Source organism: Mus musculus, chromosome 3 (assembly GCF_000001635.26).
Source record: "Mus musculus strain C57BL/6J chromosome 3, GRCm38.p6 C57BL/6J".
Lineage (NCBI taxonomy): Eukaryota > Metazoa > Chordata > Mammalia > Rodentia > Muridae > Mus > Mus musculus.
Genome location: NC_000069.6, coordinates 153708542 through 153732647, shown reverse-complemented (window position 1 = coordinate 153732647; position 24106 = coordinate 153708542). Strand labels below are relative to the sequence as shown.

The following is a 24106-nucleotide window of genomic DNA, read 5'->3' as shown; positions in this document are numbered from 1 at the left end:
GGTTAGACGTGAAGAAGGAGAGAGTCTCTACTGAATGGACACCAGTGGGCAAATGGGAGATGCTACGACCCCCAGAGGATGGCGTGCTGGACAGGAGCACAGACCCAAGGAGAACAGGAGAGCCATGGTCCACATGCCAAGGTTAGGCCTGCAGATTGCTTTTGTGCACTCAAAGACTTAAGGATAGGTCGAGCATTTTTAAAGTGAGAAAAAAAAACAAAACACCTAAAGGAGAATACTCTGTAACCAGAAGAACATTATGGGATGGACACTTCAGCGTGCTTAAATTTAGTTTGGTTGGCACACAGCCATCAGCCATTTGTTTATGTCTTCCACTGCTTTCCTGTAGCAATGGCAGAGCCGAGCGAGGAGTTGTGACAGAGACCAAATGGCTTGCAAAGCCTAATATTTACTGTCTGGCTCTTTCCTGGGAAGGCTTGCCAATCCCCGATGTAAGAGAATAATGGGAAGAGTGGTGGAAAGGAATGTGGCAGGCATGCCAGTGTGCCATGCTTGGGACATGAAGGAAGCCACTGAAGGTTTGGAGGACAGGAACTGACTTACAGTAACACAGCTCACTCCGTGGGCTCCTCTGAGCGCCTCCCTGGCCCTTCCTTCTTTGGATTGGTGTTGCTCCTGTACCTTTCCTAGAATAGCACGGAACCATACACAAAATCTGACCTTTGAAGGTGAATCCCCAGACATGAAGAATCACCAGAAATCTTTGCCCTTTCCAGAGGTCTTGCGATACCAAGCCACTTCAGAAAAATAAGAATGGTTCCATCAAGACTCAAAGTGCAGGTTTAGCTTAGCAGTGAGACCCTTGCCCGTAGGTGGCTTCTTCAGACCCACCATGAATGCATTTTAAATATTAAATTTTCCCCATAGTATTTTCAGGGAAGCACGCTGCAGGGAGCATGTTCCCAAGAGGGGAAATCTAAGAGCAGTGAAACACACTGAGAGCATCTCACAGCAAAAGAAATCATCGCTGGGAAACTCGGGGAGAAAGTAACAGACTTGGGTAATTATGGAGCTCTGGAGAAATCCAACACAAACCAAATGTAAACGACAGGCCAGGGCCGCCGGCCATATTGACTTTGAATTGATTATATTTAAAAGAGAATCCTAGGGAGGAATTCCTCAAGAAAACCAGATCTGGATAAAAGCTGCATTCTTTCTTCTACGTAATGAAAATTCGGTAAAGAGTATTCATTTTAGAATTTTATCTTTTAATACGAAACAGATTTCTGTTCTCCCTAATTAGTTCATGTGAAAATATTTTTTGATTTTTGTCATTTGAGAAGAGATGAGACCGTTTGTTGAGCAGGGCCGGAGAAATGGCTCAGAAGTTAAGAGCACTCGCAGCTCATACAGAGGACTTGAATTTAGTTCCAAGTACCCACATGGTGGCTCAAAACCACCTGTAATTGCAGCTTTAGGGAACCTTTTCTGACCTCGGTGGGCACTGCACACACAGGGTGTACATGCACACATGCAAGCATGACATGTTATATGTATGAAATAAAAATAAATACCAGTATATTACCATGAACAGGTGGCTTAAAGGTTCAGCCACATGTCCTCGGGCACATGTGCACACATAACCACACGTCTGACTATAGACATAGAGGAAGCACCTGCTTTCGGATGTGGAAAGGTAAGGGTGAGATGGTTTCTATGTTGACCTGGAATAGAAAAGAATGATTTTCTCATAACACCTCCTAAAGGATCTTCAGTCCGCCCTGATGGAAGTGTGACTTATGGAAGGGAAGGGAAGGGAAGGGAAGGGGAGGGGAGGGGAGGGGAGGGGAGGGGAGGGGAGGGAAGACAAGGAGACTTTCATTATATTTGGAATTCATTTAGCATCTTTACATGGGAAAGTTTGAGACCAATTAAAACCTTAATAAATGACTCTACTGAAAATAAATATATTAAATTAATGTGTGTGCAGGGTGAAATTGGAAAAGTGAAGAGAGTCTGCCTTTTAATTCTATCAGGGAACTGTATGTTATAACTCTGAGAACTACTACTTGGTAATGGACATGTTTATAATGAAACAAAATGAATTTAAATGGCAAAATTTAGCTCAAGACTTCTGATACCTCATGAGTCCCAAGGCATGCTGATATCTCCGTGGTGACAGGCCAGGTTGAGCTTGAAGATGGAACAACAGAAGTCAAGAAGGTACTAGTGACTCTAGGCTCTCATCCCAAAGGGCAGTTGGCCCCTTGGAGAAGCTGGGAAAAGCAAGGGAGTCTTTGGTGGGAGGTAATTTTTGTGGGAAGAAGGTGTGAACAGACTGGCTGCGTGTGGGGTGAGCTGGCTAGCTTTTTCTGTCAACTTGACACAAGGTAGAATCGTCTGGGAAGAGGAAATGTCAATTGAGGAATTGTCTTCGCTGTATATTGACCTGTAGCCAACTGTGTAGGGCATTTTCTTGATCAGTGATTGATTTGGGAAGACCTAGCCCTCTGTGGGTGGCACTACATCTGGACCAGGTTGAATAAGAAGGCAAGCTGAGCATACCACGTGGAGCCAGCCAGTAGGCAGCACTCCTCCACGGCCTCCAATTCAGTTCCTATCTCGAAGGTTTCCTGCCTTGAGTACCCATACTGACCATGTTACTTAAGGACAGCTGTTACAGGGAAGTGTAAGCCAAATAAACTCTTTCTTCCCTAAGTCGCTTGTGGTCATGGTGTTAATCACTGCAAAATAAAGCCTAGGGCAGGGTATGCCCAGATGGGGCATGCAGAGCCATTGGTAACGTTTTCCCCAGGGTTTGGGAGTTGAGAATGCAGGATGATACCTCCCATCTTCACATGGTTATTAGGATCTCTTCACTTCCGTGTCCACTGAAGGCTTTGCATCTTCATGTGGCTCTCTTGCGCATCTGTGGTGGTTGCCTCAGGTGGCTCGCTTGAGCCTCTGTGTTAGTTGCTTAGTTACTGTGACAAAACCAACCATGAGAAAAAGCAACTTAGGGAAGAGAGGGTTCAATTCTGACTCACAGCTTGAGGGTCCATTGTGTCCATTGTGTGTGGGACACCAAGGCAGCACCCGGCTGCAGGCAACTGGTCACACTGTATCCATAATCAAGCAGAAATGAGCACTGGAAACCAAACCTGCCTTTCCATTTACACCTCTTCTGGAAGCCTATCCTATGGGACAGTCCTGCCCAAACTCACGGCAGCTCTTCCCTCCTAGGTTAAACAACTTTTCTGGACATTCCCTCTAAACCACAGATTCTCAACCTTTCACAGGTGTCCCCAAAGACCACAGGAAACAGATATTGGCATTATGACTCACAACAGTAGCAAACTCACAGTGACGGAGCAGCAACGAAACAATCTTATGGTTGGGGGCCACTAGAACATGAGGAACTGTATTAAAGGGTCATAGTATGAGGAAGGTTGAGAACCACTGCTCCAGACAGACTCAGACGTGCGTATCCATGGTGATTTCAAATCCAGCCAAGTTGACAGTGAAGGTTATTTGTTCTAGTATCTTAGAAGGTATAGACACTAATCCAAGGTTTTCTTACAAGAAAAGTCAAGATATTGTAAACCCAAAGAGGGTGAGTTCCCCACACACTGGCCAGTTGACTGTGAGATGTAAGATGGCTGATCTCTAAGTTCAATGCCCTGTCTCCATGGTGCTGGAGGGTCAAATGAGGTAGAGCATCTGACCACAGGTTTTTTTTTGTTGTTGTTGTTTTATTAATAATTTTGGAAACAGGTGCTCTTGGATAAATTACATAATTTAAGAAGTTGGAGAATCAGATTATACCTATAGACTAGCCTAAGCTTTTCTTGGTGTTTGGCCCAGTTTAAAACAAAAATATCCTAGCTACATTTTTCTTCCTACCCACCTCCTACAAATCTGGCTGTACCTCCAATCCCTGGCAGATTCAGAACCTGTCTTTATTTCTAACCAAAAGCTTTTCTATGTAGTCCTTCCAAAGCAGCAGTTGTTAATCCTAGTTTATAAAATTCTGGTCTAGGTTTATCCTAGCATTTCTTGCTTTTGACTTTAGTAAGTGAACCACTACTCATTGCTATACTTGGTAATAACTTATGAATGCTGATTAAAAACTTAACATTTGGGGGCTAGGGAGATGGCATAGTTAGTCAAATGGTTACTCTGCAAGGACAGGGACCTGTGCTTGGAGCCTCAGAATCCACGTCAAAGGCCAGGCATGATGTTGTTTGTCTGGGAAAATAGAGACAAGGCATTGCTGGAACTTGCTGGCCAGATGGCCTCACTGAGTTGGTGAGAGATCCTGCCTCAAAAAATAAGGTGATTCTCAACCTGTGTTGAGTTGGGATCCCATTTGGGGGTTGCATATCAGATATCCTGCATATCAGATATTTGAAAAATTACAGTTATGAAGTAGTAATAAAATGATCTTATGATGGGGGGGTCGCCACAACATGAACTGTATTAAAAGGTGGCAGTGTTAGGAAATGTTGAGAATCCCTGATGTAAAATGATTGATAAAGACACCTAACATCAACATGTATGCACACATGAGTGTGTACACACATGCACATACACACGGAGAGAGACAAGTACCACTTTGGAAAGCATGGATGTGGGTGGTGGGCTCTTCAGTTGAGAAAGCCATGTCAGGGTAGGTGGGTGAAGAACCTTCATCGAGTCCTTACCATGTGTGTTAACTCTTCAGCAACGACACCCTCCTGAGACCCTCAAGGATGACCAGAGTCTCTCTCTGCTTCAGCTGTGATCTTTCTGTCTTCAGTGCAAATTTCGATTCTTTAAATAGCTTTTTATCATCTAAAAGCGGTCATCTTGCCGGGAATTGAGGTGAATGAACTCATATTTAAGTCTGCTAAGGCAGAGTTAAACACATAGCCTGTTGTACAAAGATTAGACAGAGGTCAAGAGGCTTGGTTAAGTTCACCAAGCAAGGAAGTGCTCATCAGATCACCAGAGTCCACTGGCCCTTCCCAAGTATAGTGCAACTTTCTGGAGAGAGAGAGAGAGAGAGAGAGAGAGAGAGAGAGAGAGAGAGAGAGAGAGAGAGAGAGAGAGAGAGAGAGAAGGAGGAGCAGAGGAGGAGAGGAAAGAGAGAGAAAGAGATGCTTAAACCATCTTTGCTTCCTCCTCTTCCTCCTCCTCTTCCTCCTCTACTTCTTCTTGGAAAGAGACACTTCTATATTTTTGAGATGATAATTGCAAAATTTATCTTTTCTCCTTCCTCCCTCCATACCTTCCTATATACTTCTCCCTGTTCTTCAAATTCATGACCTCTTTTTGAAACCTAATTGTTGTTACATGCATATATGTATATACATATATTCCTAAATATAGCCTATTTAACCCATACAATGGTACCTTGTGTGTATGCTGATGTTTCTTCATTGTTAGCAGCTTGCTCCCTGGTGGGGAAGGCCTCTACTGTGTTATGTGTCTCTTATCTTTTCCTCTTTACTGTGATTTAGGATCTTGTCCTGAGATCACAGATCACAGAAACCAATCTCTTATTGCTGACAGGTCCTATAGAAACTTAAAGATTTTTCCCTTCAGCTAATCAGATTAATAAAAACTGACATGAATGAATGAATGAATGAATGAATGAATGGATGAATGAATGAATGAATGTGGGGTCTAGGAGATAACAAGTGTGCAAAGACACTTGTCCCAAGCCTGACAACCCAAGCTTGGGGACAACCTTCGGGGCCACTTGGTAGAAGTTGTTCACCTGGTGACATGAGTGTCCTGCTGCAAAGAAATAAACAAGTGTGCTGAGTTTTCCTGGCCTGCTGTCCCACTTAAGGTTACTCTTGCTATGATGGAACACCATGCCTGAAAGCAACTTGAGGAGAGGACAGGAACCTGGGGGCAGGGGCTGATGCAGATGCCTTGAAGGGGTGTTGCTTACTAGCTTGCTCCTCATGGCTTGCTAGGTCTGCTTTCTTATAGAACCCAGGACCACCAGCCCGGGGTGGTCCCACCCACAATGGGCTGGCCCTCCACATAAATCACTAAATAAGAACATGCCCTACAGGTTTTCCTACAGCCTACTTCTTCTGGAGTCATTTGCTTTTCAGTTGAGTCTCCCGTCTCTCCAGCGAGTCTAGTTTGTGTCAAGTTGACATGAAACTAGCCAGTACACCTGCTAAGACCATTTATTAAAGCTGCAGTTTGAAGTATGCGATCTTTACCAAACCATACTTATAAAATACATGTGCCTTGAAGGCAGAGGGAGGGGTGGGAGGAAGTGGCAACAGAGAAGAGTTTAGTCACCCTGGAGACAGACAGAGCTTGCCTGGGAACAGGCAGTTTGAATAGGACTCTAGTCTTTTCAGTATCTTCCCTGTGATTTCTCCTGTTGAATGTCCTGAGCAATTCCTGTCTGTTGGTGTGGGAGCCATCTCATGACCCTCGGTCACTCTCAGATCACATGCTTTCCCTGATGCTGTGCAGGCCAGCTAATCTGCGAGGGAGATGACTTTAAGGTAGATGTTTTGGGGAGTAATTTAAAGACTTGTGTGACTTCTAGACAGCAGGAATTTGTGTATCTACAGACCTTTCCTCTCTCTGGGCATAACCTCTTCTTGTAGAAATGATTGTTCTCTTAGCAGGTCTGGTTTGGGACACACAGAGTCCATTAAGGACCCAGAGAGGACCAGGTTCCAGTTTGCCCATGTCACCTCTTGGGTAAATCTGCACTGCTCTTTAACACAGGACAGTTCATGGTGGAGGTCAGGACCTTCCTAGATGTCCAGACTTAAGAGGAAAAGCTAATATGTAACTTGGTTGTTGAAATTTTAACTGAGTTCTCTAAATTCCAAGATAGTAGTAGTGAGTAGCAAAGTCCTGTGCATCATACTCTGTACATAGGTGTACACACATGAACATTATCTTTATACATTGTGTACATAAGCATTTTACGAACTTGCAACAGAATACAACAGTCACAGCTGCATATGTTTATGTGCCCATATGCTACACATGCTGTGCACAATGTCACATTGTGTGAAGATTGTGGCTTCTTTTTTGAAGACCAAGAGTGTTCAATCTTTCAGCATCTCTAGTTGTTTGTGTTTTCAGGTTGACAGACGATCAATCATAACAAGAGACGCACACCACAGAATTCTGCAGTGCCCAAGGGCTAGCCCTGGGCACTTCCAGCTGCTTTCGAAGAATCCTGTGATGGGCCCCATGCCTGCATCGGAATGGTGCCAAACAAAGCTAACTTTTTGGAAAGTGGCACATCTGTGGGTTCTCTGATGGGCGAGTGCAGCTGGAAGGGCCACCTTCTGTCCTCAGGTTAAGCAGATCTGGGTCTGCTGCAAGCCGGGCTTTACATACCTCCATCTGCAGAAGGGTTTGGAAAAAAAGGTGAAGTAGTAGCAGCGGTGGAGTAGCAAGCAGTTGCGGGCTGCACGGAGGGCACGTGACTAGGGGCGGGGCCTCGTGTGGCGCCAGCCAGTGGCGGGGCTCGGGGGTGGGGCCTGAGCGCGCAGCTCCCGCGGCCCGGCTCGCTCTGCGGGAATGTGGGCTGGAGTGGTCCAGCTGCGGGGCCGAGGTGCAGCGAGCCACAGGGTCGATCCATAGCGCCATGGCCTGCATCCTCAAGGTAACAGCTCGGCGGTGGGCCGCATGCGAGCTCCGCCTGCTGGGTGCGCCGAGGCGTGGAGCCCGCCGCGGTCCCGCCGCATCCTCAGCCCGCCCGTCTCTTCCTGGCGTCGGCTTCCTTTTTGTTCCTTTGGCCAAGGCATCTGGGTGGGAGACTATGTAATGTGCGTTGGGCACAGACTCCTTGCCTGCACTGCTGCCGGCTGGCTCCTGTCTGGAAGGAGCTGGGCAGGGAGCGCGCGGCGGCGTGCCGAATGATGGGTATAGCAGGCGGAGCAGAGGGTGCTCCGAGACTTGGGTCAGGGCAGCCCGCGGCCTGTGGGGGGCCATGGGCTGAAAAGGAGTGGCCCAGCATGGGTGAGGGGCACAGCGTTTGAGAGGAGGAGGAGAGGGTGCAGAGAGCCCGCAGCCTTTGCTCCCGGGAACACATAAACTTCTAGGTCTACAGGTAGCCCTGTAGGGATGAGTTTTCTGGGGAACTAGCTCCAGGTGCCGGGACTTAAGTTGGAAAAGTTCATTAGATGGACATAGGTAGAATGTTGGACTTCCTTAGGCTCACATGTGAACAGACAGTATCTACCCAGAGTCCAGCCCTATTTTGCTGAGTTCTTTCAAGCCTTGGTACATTCCATGTTCTTAGTGACTCCTTAGCCACAGGCTTGAAGGCTTTGCGTGGACCTACTTGGTGAGGACCTTTTCTGGGAAGACTTGTTTCCAACTCACCGAGAAAGTTCACTCCCTAGCCTGTTCTGGTTTTTCCTCGCTGTCCTTATTCAGTTGCCCAGTCTGACTCCGTGGATCCAAACTTGAGCAGCATGAAGGTTTCCCATCCCGGAGAGAAAACTAAGGTGTTCGGTTTCCAGCCCCGAGAAGGTGCTGTGTGACCAAGGGCCACACAGAACAGTCTTGTGTGTCGTAGCACTTAATATAGTCTTGGGCTGCTGTTGAAGTTGTACCAGTCATCCTTCCCTCTCATGAAGCGAGGCAGCAGACCCTTATTGTGACTTTCCTGAGCTTGCCGTTTGTTTTGGAACACTTTCCACGCCTTTTCTTTTCTTTTTTTTTCCCCAAGGGTGGCAAAGTTAGGAGGAAATAATCCATTGGTATCACAGAATGCAACTTGAACTCACAGGAACTGGAACTAGGTCACCACATCGTCTCTATTTATTTGTGTCATTTGCTAAAAGGAAATCAAGGCGCCTGCCATGTCCTGTTGTTGGTCATGTCTTCCTCTATTGGTTTTTCCCCTGTCATGCATCTTCTGTCTGTGTGAGTGTGCTTGCTCTGGAGTGGTGCTGCTGATTGGACTTTTACAAATGCCAAGGTCCTGTCTGGTCACAGGGCTATATCCCCAGATCCCTCGAGGCATCTCTAGTGCAGATCCAAGGGCACACATAGATCTCACCTGTCATCCCTCACACAGAGGAGCCCCTCCTTACTTGCCTTCAAACCCTAACCATGAATCAAGATGAATAAAGATTAAGCAAATTCATCAGAATTCTGGCTCCGCCTCCGGTCACCTGTGTGGCCTTGGACAAGTTACACGACTCTGAATACTAAGTTGTTCAACATAAGATCAAAATAGTCACACAAAGTCTGTCAGGTTGCTACGGAGATGGGGCAAGAAGGACTTAGGGATACAGGTGTGTAAAGCCACTGCTTTCCTGATGTTTAGTAATGATGAGTTAGTTACATCATTCTGAACCCCCAGTCTTTCCATAGGATATAACTTTGGCTCCCTCGTAAGCCCTGAAGGGCCACAGTGCTTGTTTGCAACTCCACTTTTAAGGGAAAGAGTCTTGAGTTTCCTAAACTCCAAGTTAAGGACAGAGTGAACCTGGATTCCAGCCCCCCATCTTAAGCTGTCTTCACACTTTAAAACTGTTTTAGGGGTGACTCCGAGAGTCCTTATACTATTCAATCTCTGCCACCTATAAGCAATGGGGTGCATTTAAAAATTTTTTTTCCTTTTACTCTTTTAGTGGTGACTTTGTGCAACATGATGTTGTGGTCTGTAAATGTACTGGGTCACGTTCATGCCCAGATCACTTTCATGGCCGTTCTGGGCTACTGGTAGCCTGCTGCGTGCAGGCTGTACCTACTTGGTCCTAGATGGTCCCTGAGGATCCTGTAGCCTGTGCCATCTTTATAAAGCTACGCGTGGTGGAGTATGGGGCCCACGTTCTGAACAGAAGGTACGCATTCTGCACAAGCTCGGCCTTTGCATTTGATTTTGGCCGCTCTTCTTCCTAAGTGTGAGAAATGTGTATAATTACTATAATTGGTTTTAACAGTGTTGTAGCAAATAGAAAACGATAGACTTCTCATTGTTTTAACGAAATATATATATATATTTTTGCAAAGCCCTGAACCTAGTTAAGTATTGGAAACAGCCTGGCCCTATGATCAAACCTTCAGGGGGCAGATTAGTAGGGGAACAGCATATGTAGTATTTGTATTTTATCTGATATTCATGTCGTCTGTGAATGTACATATATGTATGCCTCCTGTGTATTTATGTATGTGTGCAACTTATATAGATAAATTATACATACACACACATATAACACACATAATTTATGTCTTCCGTGCGTGTTTGTCTGTATTTCTGTGTATGAAATACTCATAGAAGGGGTGTTCTGATTAGTTTTTTGTGAACTTGACACAAGCCAGGGTATCCCATTTGAGCCTCCCTTGAGAAAAAGCCTCCATTCGATTGGCCTTTAGGCAACTCTGTGAGACGTTTTCTCATTTGGTGTTTAATGTGGAAGGGCTTATCCCGTTGTGGATGGTGCTACCTCTGGGCAGATGATCCTAGGTGGTATAGGAAAGCAACCATGGGTAAGCAGGCCATGGATGAGCAAGCCAGAAAGCAGTATTCCCCAGTGACCCATTTAGTTCCTGCCTCCAGGTTCCTGCCTTGAATTCTTGCTCTGACTTCAATGACAGACTAGAAACTATAAAACGAAATCACTCCTTTCCTCCTTTAAGTTGCTTTTGGTCACAGTGTTTTATCACAGCAATAGAAAGAAAACTAAGATAAGGGGTTATTGGGTCTGAAGGTTAATATTCCATTTTACCAAAGAGTGACATATTATGAAAATTCGGTAAGACAGGAAAGGGGTTTGGGCTATATGTTCCGAGTGCCGGGAAATGGCAGGGAAAGCCATGAGGAGCGAGTTTTGTTTGGGTGTGTTTATCTGGGTCTTGTCCCTCTAACGATGAGAATGCTTTCTTCCTGGCACGAGGGAGGCGTGTTTTTCAAATGAGCGCTTTGCAGAAGAGTATTGCTTACCCTACTTTGTGAAGAGTAAACTAGCCAGGGTTTTTTGAAAGGCGTGGCGAAGCATGGAGGTTTACTGTAACAGACCCCGCCAGGGCACAGCCAAGTCCACTTCTCACTGACTGTCGGAGCCGAATAGGATCTAGCACGAGGGAGCTCGTGTTTTAGAAACGTAACAATTGTGGGCAAAGCCCTTCTTATCCAAGGAGATTGCGTCATCCTTCCTACCTAGGAGAGCACCACCGTGTTCTCACGGCTGCCCATATAGGAACGGAATCTCTAAGAGGAAAAGCTGAGACCCAGCAGCTGATGGTGATCTTTTGGGAACACTGAGATGATCTGTGGAGACACTGTGCATGCTGAGGGCCCATCTGAGTGGAATCCATTCTCCTCACGGAACTGGGTTCCTAAGAGTCACTTAGATTGTGGAATCCATATTCCTGTTTTACATTGCAAAGGCACCAAACACAGACACGAGTGGTTTAATTATGTCTCTACCACTTACTGATTGAACCACAGAAAGTTCTTTTTTAATTTTTAATTTATTACTGCCCCATTTTCCAAAATATGGGGTGACCCTGCATCTCTGAAAAGGTCATTGTGAGGGGAAGTGAGAATATCTGTGTGCTGGTTTTTCTGCAGGAAGCGACATCCTCAGTCTAGTGGGTGCATTTCCTGCCTTCATTAGGCTGCTCTTCTGCATCGCCCTGATAGACAGCAAGCCCTCAACTCTATAGCCACTGCTTTCCCAGAGTGAGGTCTCAAGGCTTGCTACGGAGTCCCCTGCCTTCCACTGCCCCAGCCTCTAAAGAGAGAGAGCAGAGAGGATCCTGCCAGGTATTCAAGTCTTTAAAATTTACTAGACAAGAAAAGTAGCCACTTTAATTTTAGTTAGTAGTGAAGTTAAAATTTACATTTCTAGTAGCCATTTATCTTTCTGGTGTTATAGAAACTTCATAGTTTTGAGTAATAAAAATTTCTGTTTTCTTCTATGATTTCTTCCTGTGGTGAGTAAGTACTTTTTGGGCACAGTATTTCGTACACTTGTGATATGTAACACATCTTTGTTGAATTGCAATGAGTTCTGTATCCACTGCTGGTGTGGATACCAGACAGTCTGTGGCCATGGATATTTAGGAGTTAATTCTGATTTGAAGGTTAAGTTTTCCCCTGTTAATCAAACTTCTGAGCATAGGAAAGATACAAAACAGATGCAGCTATGTTTCCTTTCCTCTACAGTTATCCGTCCTTATAAATGTATCTAGTTGATAAGAAATTGCATAATTGTGATGCAAAGCTACAAACTTACTATCTTCTCATTTAGACTTTTCTCCCTCTACCCTGGACGAAATACTTCACCACTGCTTCAGTTTTAATTTGGGAGCAACTCTGGGCTGTACCCTGAACTCTTGCTCTCATCCCAGAGCCTTGTATTTGGTCTGCGTTTGAGGGAGCCTCTTTTCTTGGGAGCTCTTTACAGTTTCCTGTTTTCCTCTTTGTTCTACAGAGCAGAGCTAAGGTGCAGTGCCCACAAGCCCTCTGGGGCTTTATGTCTTCTCTGTGCTCTGTGAGCCCCGGGTGATAGCCAGGCTTAGCAGGATCTGAATATTCTTCCAGAGTCTGGCTCCTGTCTTCATGGCTCATCTCTCAGATCACTGCTTACCCACTCTTGGCCTCTACACACTCACTGAACCTCAACTCTGGGCAGCCTGGGGATTATGAGGGGGTTGAGGTCTGGGGTCCCAGCTGTGAGACCTAAGCGTTGGTTTCCTTAACTCTGAATTGGGTGTGAAAATAGTCCACAGAGACTGGAAAAGCGACTTTCTGTGAAGCAGGAACTTAGCATCTATAAGGTCCTTGTGACCACAGCTGTCAGCTTGGGTTGTTTCCATAATGTTTTCTGCAGGAAATACCCTATCTGACCTCTCCATCTACAGAATTTCTGCACCAGTCATGAGGCGCCCCAGGAAACCCTACTCCATAAGCAGAAAGACGGTTTGTCTAATTCATTTGTGACGGCACTTCTGACCACTGCCCAGGCCAAGCCCAAATCCTGGAGCTGCCTGACTGGGGAGGTGTCTGCTGTGTGTGTTGGTGTACTCTGGGGAATAACTGTTCTCTGGTGTGAGCATACCCTGTATACAGTGTGTGTGTGTGTGTGTGTGTGCGCGCGAGTGAGAGAGAGAGAGAGAGAGAGAGAGAGAGAGAATGAATGTATTTGTGTGTGCTCTGGAGGATGGGGAATGGATATGCACACTCTGTGTGAGCATACCATGTGGTGTGTGTGTGTGTATGCACTCTGGGGGATGGATATGCATGCTCTATGTGAGCACGCCCTGTATTTGTGTGTGCACTCTGGGGGATTATGCATGCTTCCTGTGTGAGCATGCCCTGTGGTGTGTGTATGTGTGTGTGTGTGTGTGTGTGTGTGTGTGTGTGTTTGCACTTTAGGGGATAGATATGAGTAGTTGCATTCTCTGGATGTGAGTGTTTTCTGAGGATGCGCCTGCCCTGGCCTGGGAGTGAACGGCAGGCATAGATAGGCACTACTTTCTGGATAAGTGTTGACAGTAGCAGTCGGCAGTTTATTGGACAGCTGAGTCGTCCAGCTGGAGCTTGACCTTAGAAAACTATAATAAATGGAGTCTAGGAACGTAACCTGTCCCGGGTTCCAGAAGTGGCAGAAAGAGGTTGACGCCAGGTCTGCGTGGCTGTTGGAAGTACCTCTGACCTTTATTGGCAATAGAGAGATTGACTTCGTAGATTATCTTCTACCCTAGGTCCACTTGGTGGGGGACCTCTTTGTACATGTTGTTTCTCTTTGTGCCTTCCTCAAAGTTGCCTTGTGATTTTGGCACTAGGGGAGGGGGCGGGGCAGAGAGACTGAGGAGATAACGGAGGTGGTAATTCCATGTCTAAAATGGAGCAGCTTTTGGACTGGGGCAAGTCAAGCTGATGTGCGGCTGCATGTGCTAGCAATTTTGAGGGTGGGAGGGAGGGGGTAGAAACCTGTGGGAGACAGGAAGGGGATGAGAGGGTGGGGGGTGTGATTGAGGGAGGAAGTGGGGGAGAGAGGGGGGTGGCAGAGAATTCAGCCTTCCTCCCTCCAAGGCTCTGGGAAGAGACTCAACATTTTTTTAAAATTTATAAGTTTATTTTATATATATATATTTTCACACACATACATATATACACACATATATGTATATTTACTTATTACATTTATTTTACATATATATTTAAATAAAAGTCCACAAGCTGTATGACCCTCAGGTTTTTTCACTCCTGTCTGCCTGGGGTAGCATTGGAAAGCCAATGTGCATCTCTGCTGGTGCTGTGGATGCAGGGAGCAGAGCCAGCTGACACATTTTACCAAATGCTGATAGCTGCATTGTGTTTCTTGGGCGTGGGCTTTTTTTTTTCATAGAAGGGCCTTAACTCTGAGGATAGCCAAAGCCCACTATTGACTTTCAAAGTTACTAAGTTGCCCCAAAAGGAACATCTGTAGCTGTTGTTATCCACCTGAGGGGGGGGACACTGGGTAATTCTTTTTTTATTTCCTGGCTTTAGGTGAAGTGCCGAGGGGCCTTTCTCTAAGTGGAAAGAGACCAGAATCCGCAAGAGGACCATTATTCAGGTTGTGGATAGCCTAGCCTGTTACTGTTCACCCATCCTGTTGTATACTTTTGATGCACGCTCCAGCCAGTTAGTGCCTCCGTAGCCAGGGGAGGAGCGAGAGCTGAGCCTCAAGTCCGTTGCTTCTGCTTCTCGTTAACAGCTCTCCAAAATGTCAGCAGGAAGAGGGCAGGAGGGGAGGATGGGTGTGCGGTCACCATTGCTGCCTGCCCTTGATACAACAGGAGAGCAGGCTAAGTCTGAAACCTTGGGCCAGGATCTCAAGAGGGTTTAAATGAGCAGCAGTCTCTGTGTAGGTGACGTCCCTCAAGACCTCCTTTAACCCCAGGTCCCATATCTCCAGCCACCATTTCATTTCCTGCATGATGTGGAGGGTGGCCCACCCAGCATGGGTGACAGCTCACAAATCTGGGAACCTGGAGCAGGCTGCCCAGCCTGCAGGCAGCTCAGCAGGTTGGAGAGTGCCCTTCCCAGGTGCCTCAGTTGCTCTAAACCTCTTCCAGTCAGGCAGCGTGGCTGGTCTCTTCTTTGAAGATTGAATGTCCGAGGAGTCTCAGTAGTCATTATTGTTTACTCTTGGGGAGGTAGTAATTCTGGTCAGTTTCAGGGACTTCCTGAAGCTAATCTGAATTGTTTTCTTTCTTTCTGTTTTAATTCTGTTTGTCCTAACGTGCCTCCTCATGGATGTAAAGTTTCAACCTTGGAGGAAACGGTGCTACAACACCCACACACCTACTCAGATTCTAGTATTTGCTCAGATTGGAAAACTACAAACTGTTGAGTGTCAAAGATTTACTTCTAGTTTCAGAGGCTGTTTTATTTCTTAGTGAAGGTTGTCTTTGATCTGTTTTTAAAACTGTTTGACTCTTGCTCTGAGGAGGTCAAGATTGCAGAGGATATGAAAGGGAAGTATGAGCTGGGGGTGGGGATGTGGGATTAAAGCCTGGTCACACAGTCACTGTAGATTTAAGAACTGGAATTCCCAGATGACTGGGTGAAGCTGATCTTTGGGGGACAAGTTGGGTTTGAATGTGTGTGAGGCAGGACAGTAGTTACTGGAGTTTTGTTTGGTGTAAGTATGAGAACAACAATATCTCTAAAGAAGGAGAAGTGAGTCTCAGGCATCGAGTCAGGCACCTGGGCACCTCAATAGTGTTTGGGTGACAAGAAGAACTGGGGGTTCAGTCATAGCTCTCCTGCCTCCAAGCCTGCTCTAGTGTGTTGTGAGGAACTGCACGATGCTGGTGTGCTTCTCTGTGTTAGAGCAGCCAGTGAGAAACCATGCAGCCCTCAGGGATCTTACTTCTTCTCCCCTCCCTCCCCTTTCTCCCCCCTCCCTCTCTTCCCTCCTTCTTCTCCCTCCCCTGTGTTCCCTTTCTCCCCTTCCTCTCCTCTCCCCTCCCTCCCCTCTCTCCCTTCTGCCCTCTCCCCTTGCCTTCTGTCTCTTTCCTTTTCTCCGCCCCTCCCCCATCCTACTCTCAGACAACCACAGGACACCTTGGTGAACCAGTAAAGTGTTTTATCAGGGTTATTCTCAGGACTATGGGTGAGGGCTTACACTCTTTCACTGTGTAGCCACAAGGTATGATTGTCCCTCCTCAGTCTCTCAGTGCTGAGATTACAAGCCATGCCTAGTATCACCTACACATTTCCTAAGATCTATGCTAAAAATTAAAAAAAAAAGACACATGTAGAATTTATGTAGTATATTTTATTTAACCAAAACTATCAAAACCAACTTCATTTTAGTATATGACCAGTATGTAATTATTAATGAAATGTTATGACGCTTTTGCATATTCAAAATTCAGAGTATATTTTTCAATTACAGTATGCCTCAATTCAGTGGCTAAATTTTTCTTAGATATTTTTGACCTGTATTTAATGGTTTAAAGAAGTAGATTTCATCTGCTTTCCAATAGCTGGCTGGAGCCCCTTGCTTTTGATTATGAATTGATTAAAATGAAATGGAGCGAACAGTGCAGTTTCTTAGTTGTACTCGCCAGGGTTCAGTGCCCAACAGCCACACCTGTTTACTGACCATTCCTGTGGTCAACACAGTCCTCCTCGTCAGCAGAGAGGCTGCAGGGCTCAGACAATGAGAGTTGTGTAAGGGACTCACACCCTCAGATCGGAACCAAGGCGGAGGTACGTATGCTGGTCAGATTCTTAGAAAGGAAAAGAAGGCGGGATATAAGCAGGTCATGAGTGCCTGACCCGGGGACACTTGGAAACCTTTGAGCGGCCCTTGAAATCTCATCTGAGTTTCTGCAGGAACTGATCCAAATCCTTCCCAGATGTTGTGCAGCTGTGAATTCTCCCCAGGGTCTGCTGCTCTGTGGGATGTGCAAGTTTGCTGTTTGGTCTCAGTATGGTGGTGTGAGTTCCTGAGGGCTTTAAGGTCAGAGGCAGGATTTACGCTCTTGATTTGTTTCACTGCTCCAGGAGGCTGTTGCACATAAAGGAACAATTTGGATATACAGGATAAACCCTGCCTTTTTTCGGAGTTCCTTTGTGTGTTTGTGTGCACGTACATTCAGCTCTATCTCAGAGATCCGTGTACTGTGGTGTGCAGAACATGTTCATGTGCTTGTGGCTGCTTTATGTCCACCTTCGCGGCGTCACCTTGTCCCGCGTCGGCTTCTTCTCTCATGTCAGAGAATGCTCACAGTTTTTCAAGAGTGACCACGTAGCAGGGACAGTATGTGCCAATTGCTGAATCTTATCTAGTGTCTGTGCCAGGCAATCTTTCAGATCCTTCCAGATGTTTATCTTACAGAAAACTGTCAGAGTGGGTGGCATTTGCTTTCATGGCGCAGATGGGAGACTCTGGTTCACAGAGCTTAATGTGAATGAACTAAAGGAAGACTGCTAGGCCAGGGCACGTAGGACTTCAGGTCCCCAAAGAATGACTTCTGCATTAATAGCTTACAAAAAATCAAAGGCCAATAAGGCTTCATGACACCAAAAATTATGTGATATTCCCATTTGGTGTCTTAAACTAGCTGTATTAGAACATTGCTACATTTTCTCTGTCCCATCTGCTTCGTGTCTCTCTGTCCCGTCCACTGCTGGTCAGTGGCAGAGGTGAGCAGAGATGGGATGGTATCATCCACAACACCAAGGATGCTGTGGATCTGATTACAGATAGACTGTGCCAGCTCTGTTCTGAGTTGCCTCCACTTCTGTTAGCACTGTGAATCAAGCCATGGGCTTTGTGGTTCTCCTTCATCCGATCAGCCCTTGCAAGGTAAATGCTGTCCACATTTACTGCAAGAGAGCCAAGCACTGCAAAGGGAGGGGGACTGAAGCTTAGCAAGGGAGTAACTCCTCAGTCTCATCTATGGGGCTGGAAGTCACAGCCGAAGCACAGGACCTGAGGTCAATAGACCACAGTGCTTTCCAGTGGAACTAGCAGAACTCCACAAAGGGCTTAGGACACTAAAAGTGGCCAGGACCACCCCAGAATTTCTCATTCTTTCTGTCCGTGTGTGGTAGAGCCTGAGCACTTGGAGTTCTGCTGTTGTTCATCTCTGGTGAGTCCTGTGGAGTTCAGTGGTGCCCTCTCTGGGCTGTGCTTTGGGAAGTCTTACCACATCCAGCTCGAGAAGGAGCTGCTAATGTAGAATGGCTGCAGGGCGGAGATTCGAACCCACAAATCCTCAGAAGGACATTGTAATTCATGTCTCTTTCGTAATTTAAGTACAACTTGTTCTAAATGCCTTGGCCAGGACCAAGTGCCATGGCCTTGTGTGGTTTCCCTCCTGCTGAGATCTCTACATCTCTACTGCTGGGACGCACAGGCCACATGGCTGTTGAAAAGCCTGTGTATGCTCTTGTGTCCCGCACGAGGGGCTGGAAATCCACCACCCTTCTTTAGTGCCCTTTCTCATCCTTTTCAGGGAAACCAGTCTATGGTGACTCTAAGCCATGGGGTTTGATTCAGTGAGGTGTACGTCAACCTCCTTGTCCTGTGCCATCATGACTCTGTAGTGAGGGATACTAGCTCTGGGTATAAAAGTTAACACTGTCCTGCTGGAGTTTGCTGTCGGAATTAGGACCTAGTCGGCCTCATATTTAAAAAGATGAAAACCTAAGGGATTAAGAATAGGAAAAGGTGAAGGCTGGCGGAAGATGATAGCTTTGAACTTTCCAAGTCGGTCATTCACAGCCTCATTTGATATTTTAATAAGTGACAGAAAGCTCTGGGAGCCTCTGGGCTGGCCTCTCAGACTTCCTCTCGTGTAGAGCAAGACACAGCTAACCTGTTTCATGGCTCATTTTATTTTCTTTCTTTTTTTAAATTGGGTATTTATTTCATTTACATTTCCAATGCTATCCCAAAAGTCCCCCACAAGCTCCCCCACCCACTGCCCCACCCACCCACTCCCACTTCTTGGCCCTGTCGTTCCCCTGTACTGGGGCATATAAAGTTTGCACAACTAATGGTCCTCTCTTTCCACTGATGGCCGACTAGATATATATGCAGCTAGAGACACGAGCTCCAGGGTGGTACTGCTTAGTTCATAATGTTGTTCCACCTATAGGGTTGCAGATCCCTTTAGCTCCTTGGGTACTTTCTCTAGCTCCTCCATTGGGGCCCCTGTGGTCCATCCAATAGCTGACTGTGAGTATCCACTTCGGTTTGCTAGGCCCCGGCATAGTCTCACAAGAGACAGCTATATCTGGGTCCTTTCGATAAAATCTTGCTAGTGTATGCAATGGTGTCAGCGTTTGGAAGCTGATTATGGGATGGATCCCCGGATATGGCAGTCTCTAGATGGTCCATCCTTTCGTCACAGCTCCAAAATTTGTCTCTGTAACTCCTTCCATGGGTGTTTTGTTCCCAATTCTAAGAAGGGACAAAGTGTTCACACTTTGGTCTTCGTTCTTCTTGAGTTTCATGCGTTTAGCAAATTGTATCTTATATCTTGGGTATCCTAAGTTTCTGGGCTAATATCCGCTTATCAGTGAGTACATATTGTGTGAGTTCCTTTGTGATATTGGGTTACCTCACTCAGGATGATGCCCTCCAGGTCCATCCATTTGCCTAGGAATTTCATAAATCCATTCTTTTTAATAGCTGAGTAGTACTCCATTGTGTAAATGTATCACATTTTCTGTATCCATTCCTCTGTTGAGGGGCATCTGGGTTCTTTCCAGCTTCTGGCTATTATAAATAAGGCTGCTATGAACATAGTGGAGCATGTGTCCTTCTTACTGGTTGGAACATCTTTTGGATATATGCCCAGGAGAGGTATTGCGGGATCCTCCGGTAGTACTATGTCCAATTTTCTGAGGAACCGCCAGACTGATTTCCAGAGTGGTTGTACAAGCCTGCAATCCCGCCAACAATGGAGGAGTGTTCCTTTTTCTCCACATCCTCGTTTATGGCTCATTTTGCTGATGAGCCCTTGCCCCTCTGGCTCCTGTGCCCCTTCTCAATCCAGATGTTGCAGGTATCACTAGCTCAAGGTTGAAAGGAACACTTGCAGTGCTGGGGTAGGGATGGTCTTGGGACTCTATTAAGAGGTAGATAAGACAATCTTCCAAAGTTCAAGGGTGTTGGCTAAGAAATGCAGGCTACTCCTGTGCGTGCCTGGAGTAATTGGTCTTGTGTGCGTGACACTGCAAGATGCCACTTTTTCTCACAGCTGTTCCCTGTAGGAGGCTGACTTGGCTTTGCTTGCTGCCCTTCTCAGCCCTGTTCTCCCCTGAGGTGGGTGGTCCTGAGGCATCACCACCAGACCTCTTTCCCTTCTGCTCTCTCACCAGTGCTGAGGACCACCTCTCTCCGTTCCTGTGGTTCCTGTGGCTTCCCTGTGGTTCTTTGGCTGGTTTGATGCCTGTTCAATTCCACCAGGCTGGTTAACCTCCGCAGCAGCCTGGCTGTTGGCCTGATCTGATCTAAGATTTCTACGTGTGATGCCTGGCATTTTGGTGGACTTGCGGTTTGCTCTTTTTCTCTTCCATTTTTGACCAAGGGCATCAAAACTGTTATTAAAAGAAACAGCCTTTACTTTGTATGCTAACCTGAAAAAGGTTAATTTAAGAAGGAAATAGCATGCAAAGGTCACCCCTTTAGGTTTCTCTATCAAGAGCTGACAGTTGAGATTCACAGTATTTTATTCCACGTGTGCTCTAATACACACATACGTGATATTAAAAGGATACACGCATGACTTTTTTCCACATGGATGAGAGGAGAGAAGAGCAGAGAAGTAGGAGACGAGAGAGCATGAGAGAGCATGCTGTCTGGGGGAAGTTATTTCCCTTGGCACACCCACTGTCTGCTTGCATGGTGTTGGGCTTCAATATTTGTGCTTCTGTAGAAACATAAGGTAGGCACAGTGGTGAATCCCATGTGGATGGAGACATTGAGGCTAGGAGAGGTCAGCTCTGCTAAGGCAGTTTTACCAGTAAAATAGGAGCTAGGGTCTGAATCCAAATTAGGAGATAATTTTGCAAAGTTGGGGTGAGAGCACACCTGTCATCTCAGCTCTTAGGAGGCAGAGGCAGGAGAATTGCTATAAGTTTGAGGCAGCCTGGGTTGCCCATTGAGTTCTAGGATAATCTGTGCAACATAACAAGACTTTGTTAGGAAGGAAGGAAGGGAGGAAGGAAGGAAGGAAGGGAGGGAGGAAAAAAAAAGTAAGAAGATAGTTTTAAGGTTACAGAGACAAGCCTATTTGTAACTTCCTACAATAAAATGATAACATTCACCATCAGCAAGCACTTTCTGACCACGCAGTACAGGGTGGTCGTCACACGTAAGACATGCATATCATAGATTCTAATGTCCAACTATTAGGAAAAAACTGTTTCTCATAACTATTTTATATGTGCCGAGAGACCAAGTCTTAGAGAATGCTTGCCTTCTTTGCCCTATGCACTTTGCCAGGTAGCTGAGAACCTGGAATGACACGGTGTTTTTAAAGGCATTACTGTGTGCAGGAAGGCCAGGCATTATTTTCAGTTCTTGGAATTGTTATTTAGTAACAATAACAGTATTGTTACATTGTTACATTTTTATTTGTATTGGACTTCTGTTTTACAGAGAAGGAAACACGAGACATAGTGGATAAGGTCACAGTGGTGAGACTATAATGCAGGTGTCTGAATGTAACCCAGGTACACATATGCACACATTCTCTGTCTGTCTCTCTGTGTGTATGCGTGTGTCTGTGTCTCTGTTTCCCTCTCTGTCTGTCTGTCTGTCTGTCTGTCTCTTATTCTCTCACTCTGAAGATTTACCTTTCTAGAGTTCTAGAGTTTCTAGATGCTAACATCAGTTCAAGCTGCTTCAGAGAAGCTGTGGGTGTGCCAGGCATTGTTAACTTTTGTTTGGAAGGAAAGGATTTATCTGGGTTAAGCTTCCTTATCACTTTTCATCAGCAAAGGAAGTCAAGACAGGAACTCAAACAGAGCAGAAATCTGGCTGCCTTCTCACTTGGTTCTCGTGGCTTGCTCAGCTTGCTTTCTTCTTTTTCTTCTTCTTCTTCTTCTTCTTCTTCTTCTTCTTCTTCTTCTTCTTCTTCTTCTTCTTCTTCTTCTTCTTCTTCTTCCTTGTCTTCTTCTTCCTCGTCTTCCTCCTCCTCCTCCTCCTCCTCCTCCTCCTCTTCTTCTTCTTCTTCTTCTTCTTCTATCTTCTTCATCTTCTTCCTTTTCTTCCTCCTCCTCCTCCTCCTCCTCCTCCTCCCCTCCTCCTCCTCCTCCTCCTCCTCTTCTTCTTCTTCTTCTTCTTCTTCTTCTTCTTCTTCTTCTTCATCTTCCTTGTCTTCTTCTTCTTCCTCCTCCTCCTCCTCCTCCTCCTCCTCCTCTTCTTCTTCTTCTTCTTCTTCTTCTTCATCTTCTTCCTTGTCTTCTTCTTCTTCTTCCTCCCCCTTCTCCCCCCCCCTTCTCTGCCCTTAGGTCCATACTTTGCTTGGAAATGTTCACTGCATTGACTTATTAGTCTGCTATAAGGTCTCTGGCTTCTGCTATCCTATCAATACTGGGACCTCACTGGGATTCTTCTCAGATACTCGGTTGTTACACTGAGACCTTGCCCTGAAAGACCCTTCCCGCCACACACTCCAGCAGTTTATAGATGGGACAGATGGTAGGGTAGGGTCAATTCAGAGCCCTGTATTTGGGACTGAGAGGTGTCTGAGCTGCTCAGCCAGCCAGCTCTCCCACTCCCTGCTCTTGGCCTTGCTCACCTGCGATTTCCCCCAACCAAGGCCAGTTTTACCTTGCTGCCCAGGTGAGGTGCAGGGCACACTCTCCTGAGTGTTGCAGTAGGTGAGGGCCAGGGCCAGCTCTACCACTCTCATGACCCTGGGGCCAGCTCTCCTGCCTGATGTATATGGTGGGAGATGAGGGACGGGAAGATGGCATCTCTCTCTCCTCTATGCCATTGCCCAGAAGATAGGAGGCAGGGCCAGCTCTCCCACCTTGACACCCTGGGTTGGGAATATCTCTTCCTTGCCATGTCACCACACAGCAGACAAGTTGTGGGCCAGCTTTCCCATGCTCAGGCCCTCAGGATCAGCTTGCCCACCCCTGGGACCAGCTCTACTGTGCTGCCCAGGTGAGATTTAGGGCCCAATCTCCCGAGTCCTGTAGCAGTGAGAGACAGGGCTGGCTCTCCTGCTGTCATGACTCCAAGGACCAGGTCTCCTTCCTGCCACAGGTAGTGAGAGACAAGGGGCAGGGGAAGGTATCTCCCTGTTCCACAGCATGGCAGAAGAGATGAGTGGGAGAGCCAGCTCTCCCACACTGCTGAACCCAGATGTAGCCTCTGGTGACACACAGGCCACAGGCCAGGACCCCACCATGGTCCCAGGTGGCATCACCTGTTCCTCACTACCCTCAAGTCTCCAGTTTTGCCTCTCTTCACTATGCCCACAGCCTTCTGTTTCTCTTTCTCTTCCATTTCTCCACCACTCACTCGCTCCTCATAGTGGAGCAGAGTCTCTTGGGGGTCTGGGGCCATCTCAGGAATGCTATGCCCTGCTTGTGCATTATGGTGAAGGGCAGGAGTTACCTCGGGCATGGTCTGCCCCCCCCCCCCCCGTGGTGCCAGACTAGTGTTTATCTTAAGGTCATTTTCTCCAGGAGAGTTAGGCTTCTAATCCTTCTGATGTCCATAGGTCAGAACACTGAGCATAGACATAGCCTCTACTGACATCCATGTGACACAGCAGCCAAGCCTGCCACACTTCTAGGGGCAGGCGTAGCTTGATTTTTAACTTCAGACAAGCTGATTTTACATCCTTGAAAGATTTTAAAGAATGTCCCCAGTCAGATCAGACTTGTGAGGACTCAGGGCAGGCTGCACCCACTGGACTTAGTTTCCTCGGGAAGATGGCGTTTGAGCATCAGCCTGGTCATTCTGACTGGGTGAGGGGTCTTAGGTGGGGTTTCCCTGTTATGCCCTGGGAGTGCCACAGAACAGCTGGAGAGACATTTTAAGATCGGGTCATGGCAGTCTCTGTTAAAACCCTTAGGTGGCTTTCCATTCTGCTCTGCACAGAGTCGACATGCCTCCCCGCACTGCGCAGGGTTTGTGAGCGCGTCCTTTATTCCCTGGTTACACGGGTT

The 24106-nt window shown here is 46.6% G+C and overlaps 1 protein-coding gene and 1 pseudogene across 4 annotated transcripts in view; one reads left to right on the top strand and one right to left on the bottom strand.

The window, feature by feature from the left end:
* The first annotated feature begins 7514 nt into the window (after window positions 1-7514).
* St6galnac3 (ST6 (alpha-N-acetyl-neuraminyl-2,3-beta-galactosyl-1,3)-N-acetylgalactosaminide alpha-2,6-sialyltransferase 3) overlaps window positions 7515-24106 on the top strand; it is a 526860-nt gene continuing 510268 nt past the window's right edge. The window contains exon 1 of one of the 4 annotated variants that reach the window (NM_011372.2): window positions 7515-7603. In NM_011372.2, the coding sequence (NP_035502.1) occupies window positions 7586-7603 (18 nt within the window). In that variant the 5' untranslated portion in view covers window positions 7515-7585. Of the gene's footprint in view, window positions 7604-11527; window positions 11723-24106 lie in introns of those variants that run through there. The other 3 variants (XM_030252509.1, XM_030252511.1, XM_030252510.1) reach the window with 3 other exon arrangements.
* Gm22206 lies at window positions 23622-23737 on the bottom strand (annotated as a pseudogene).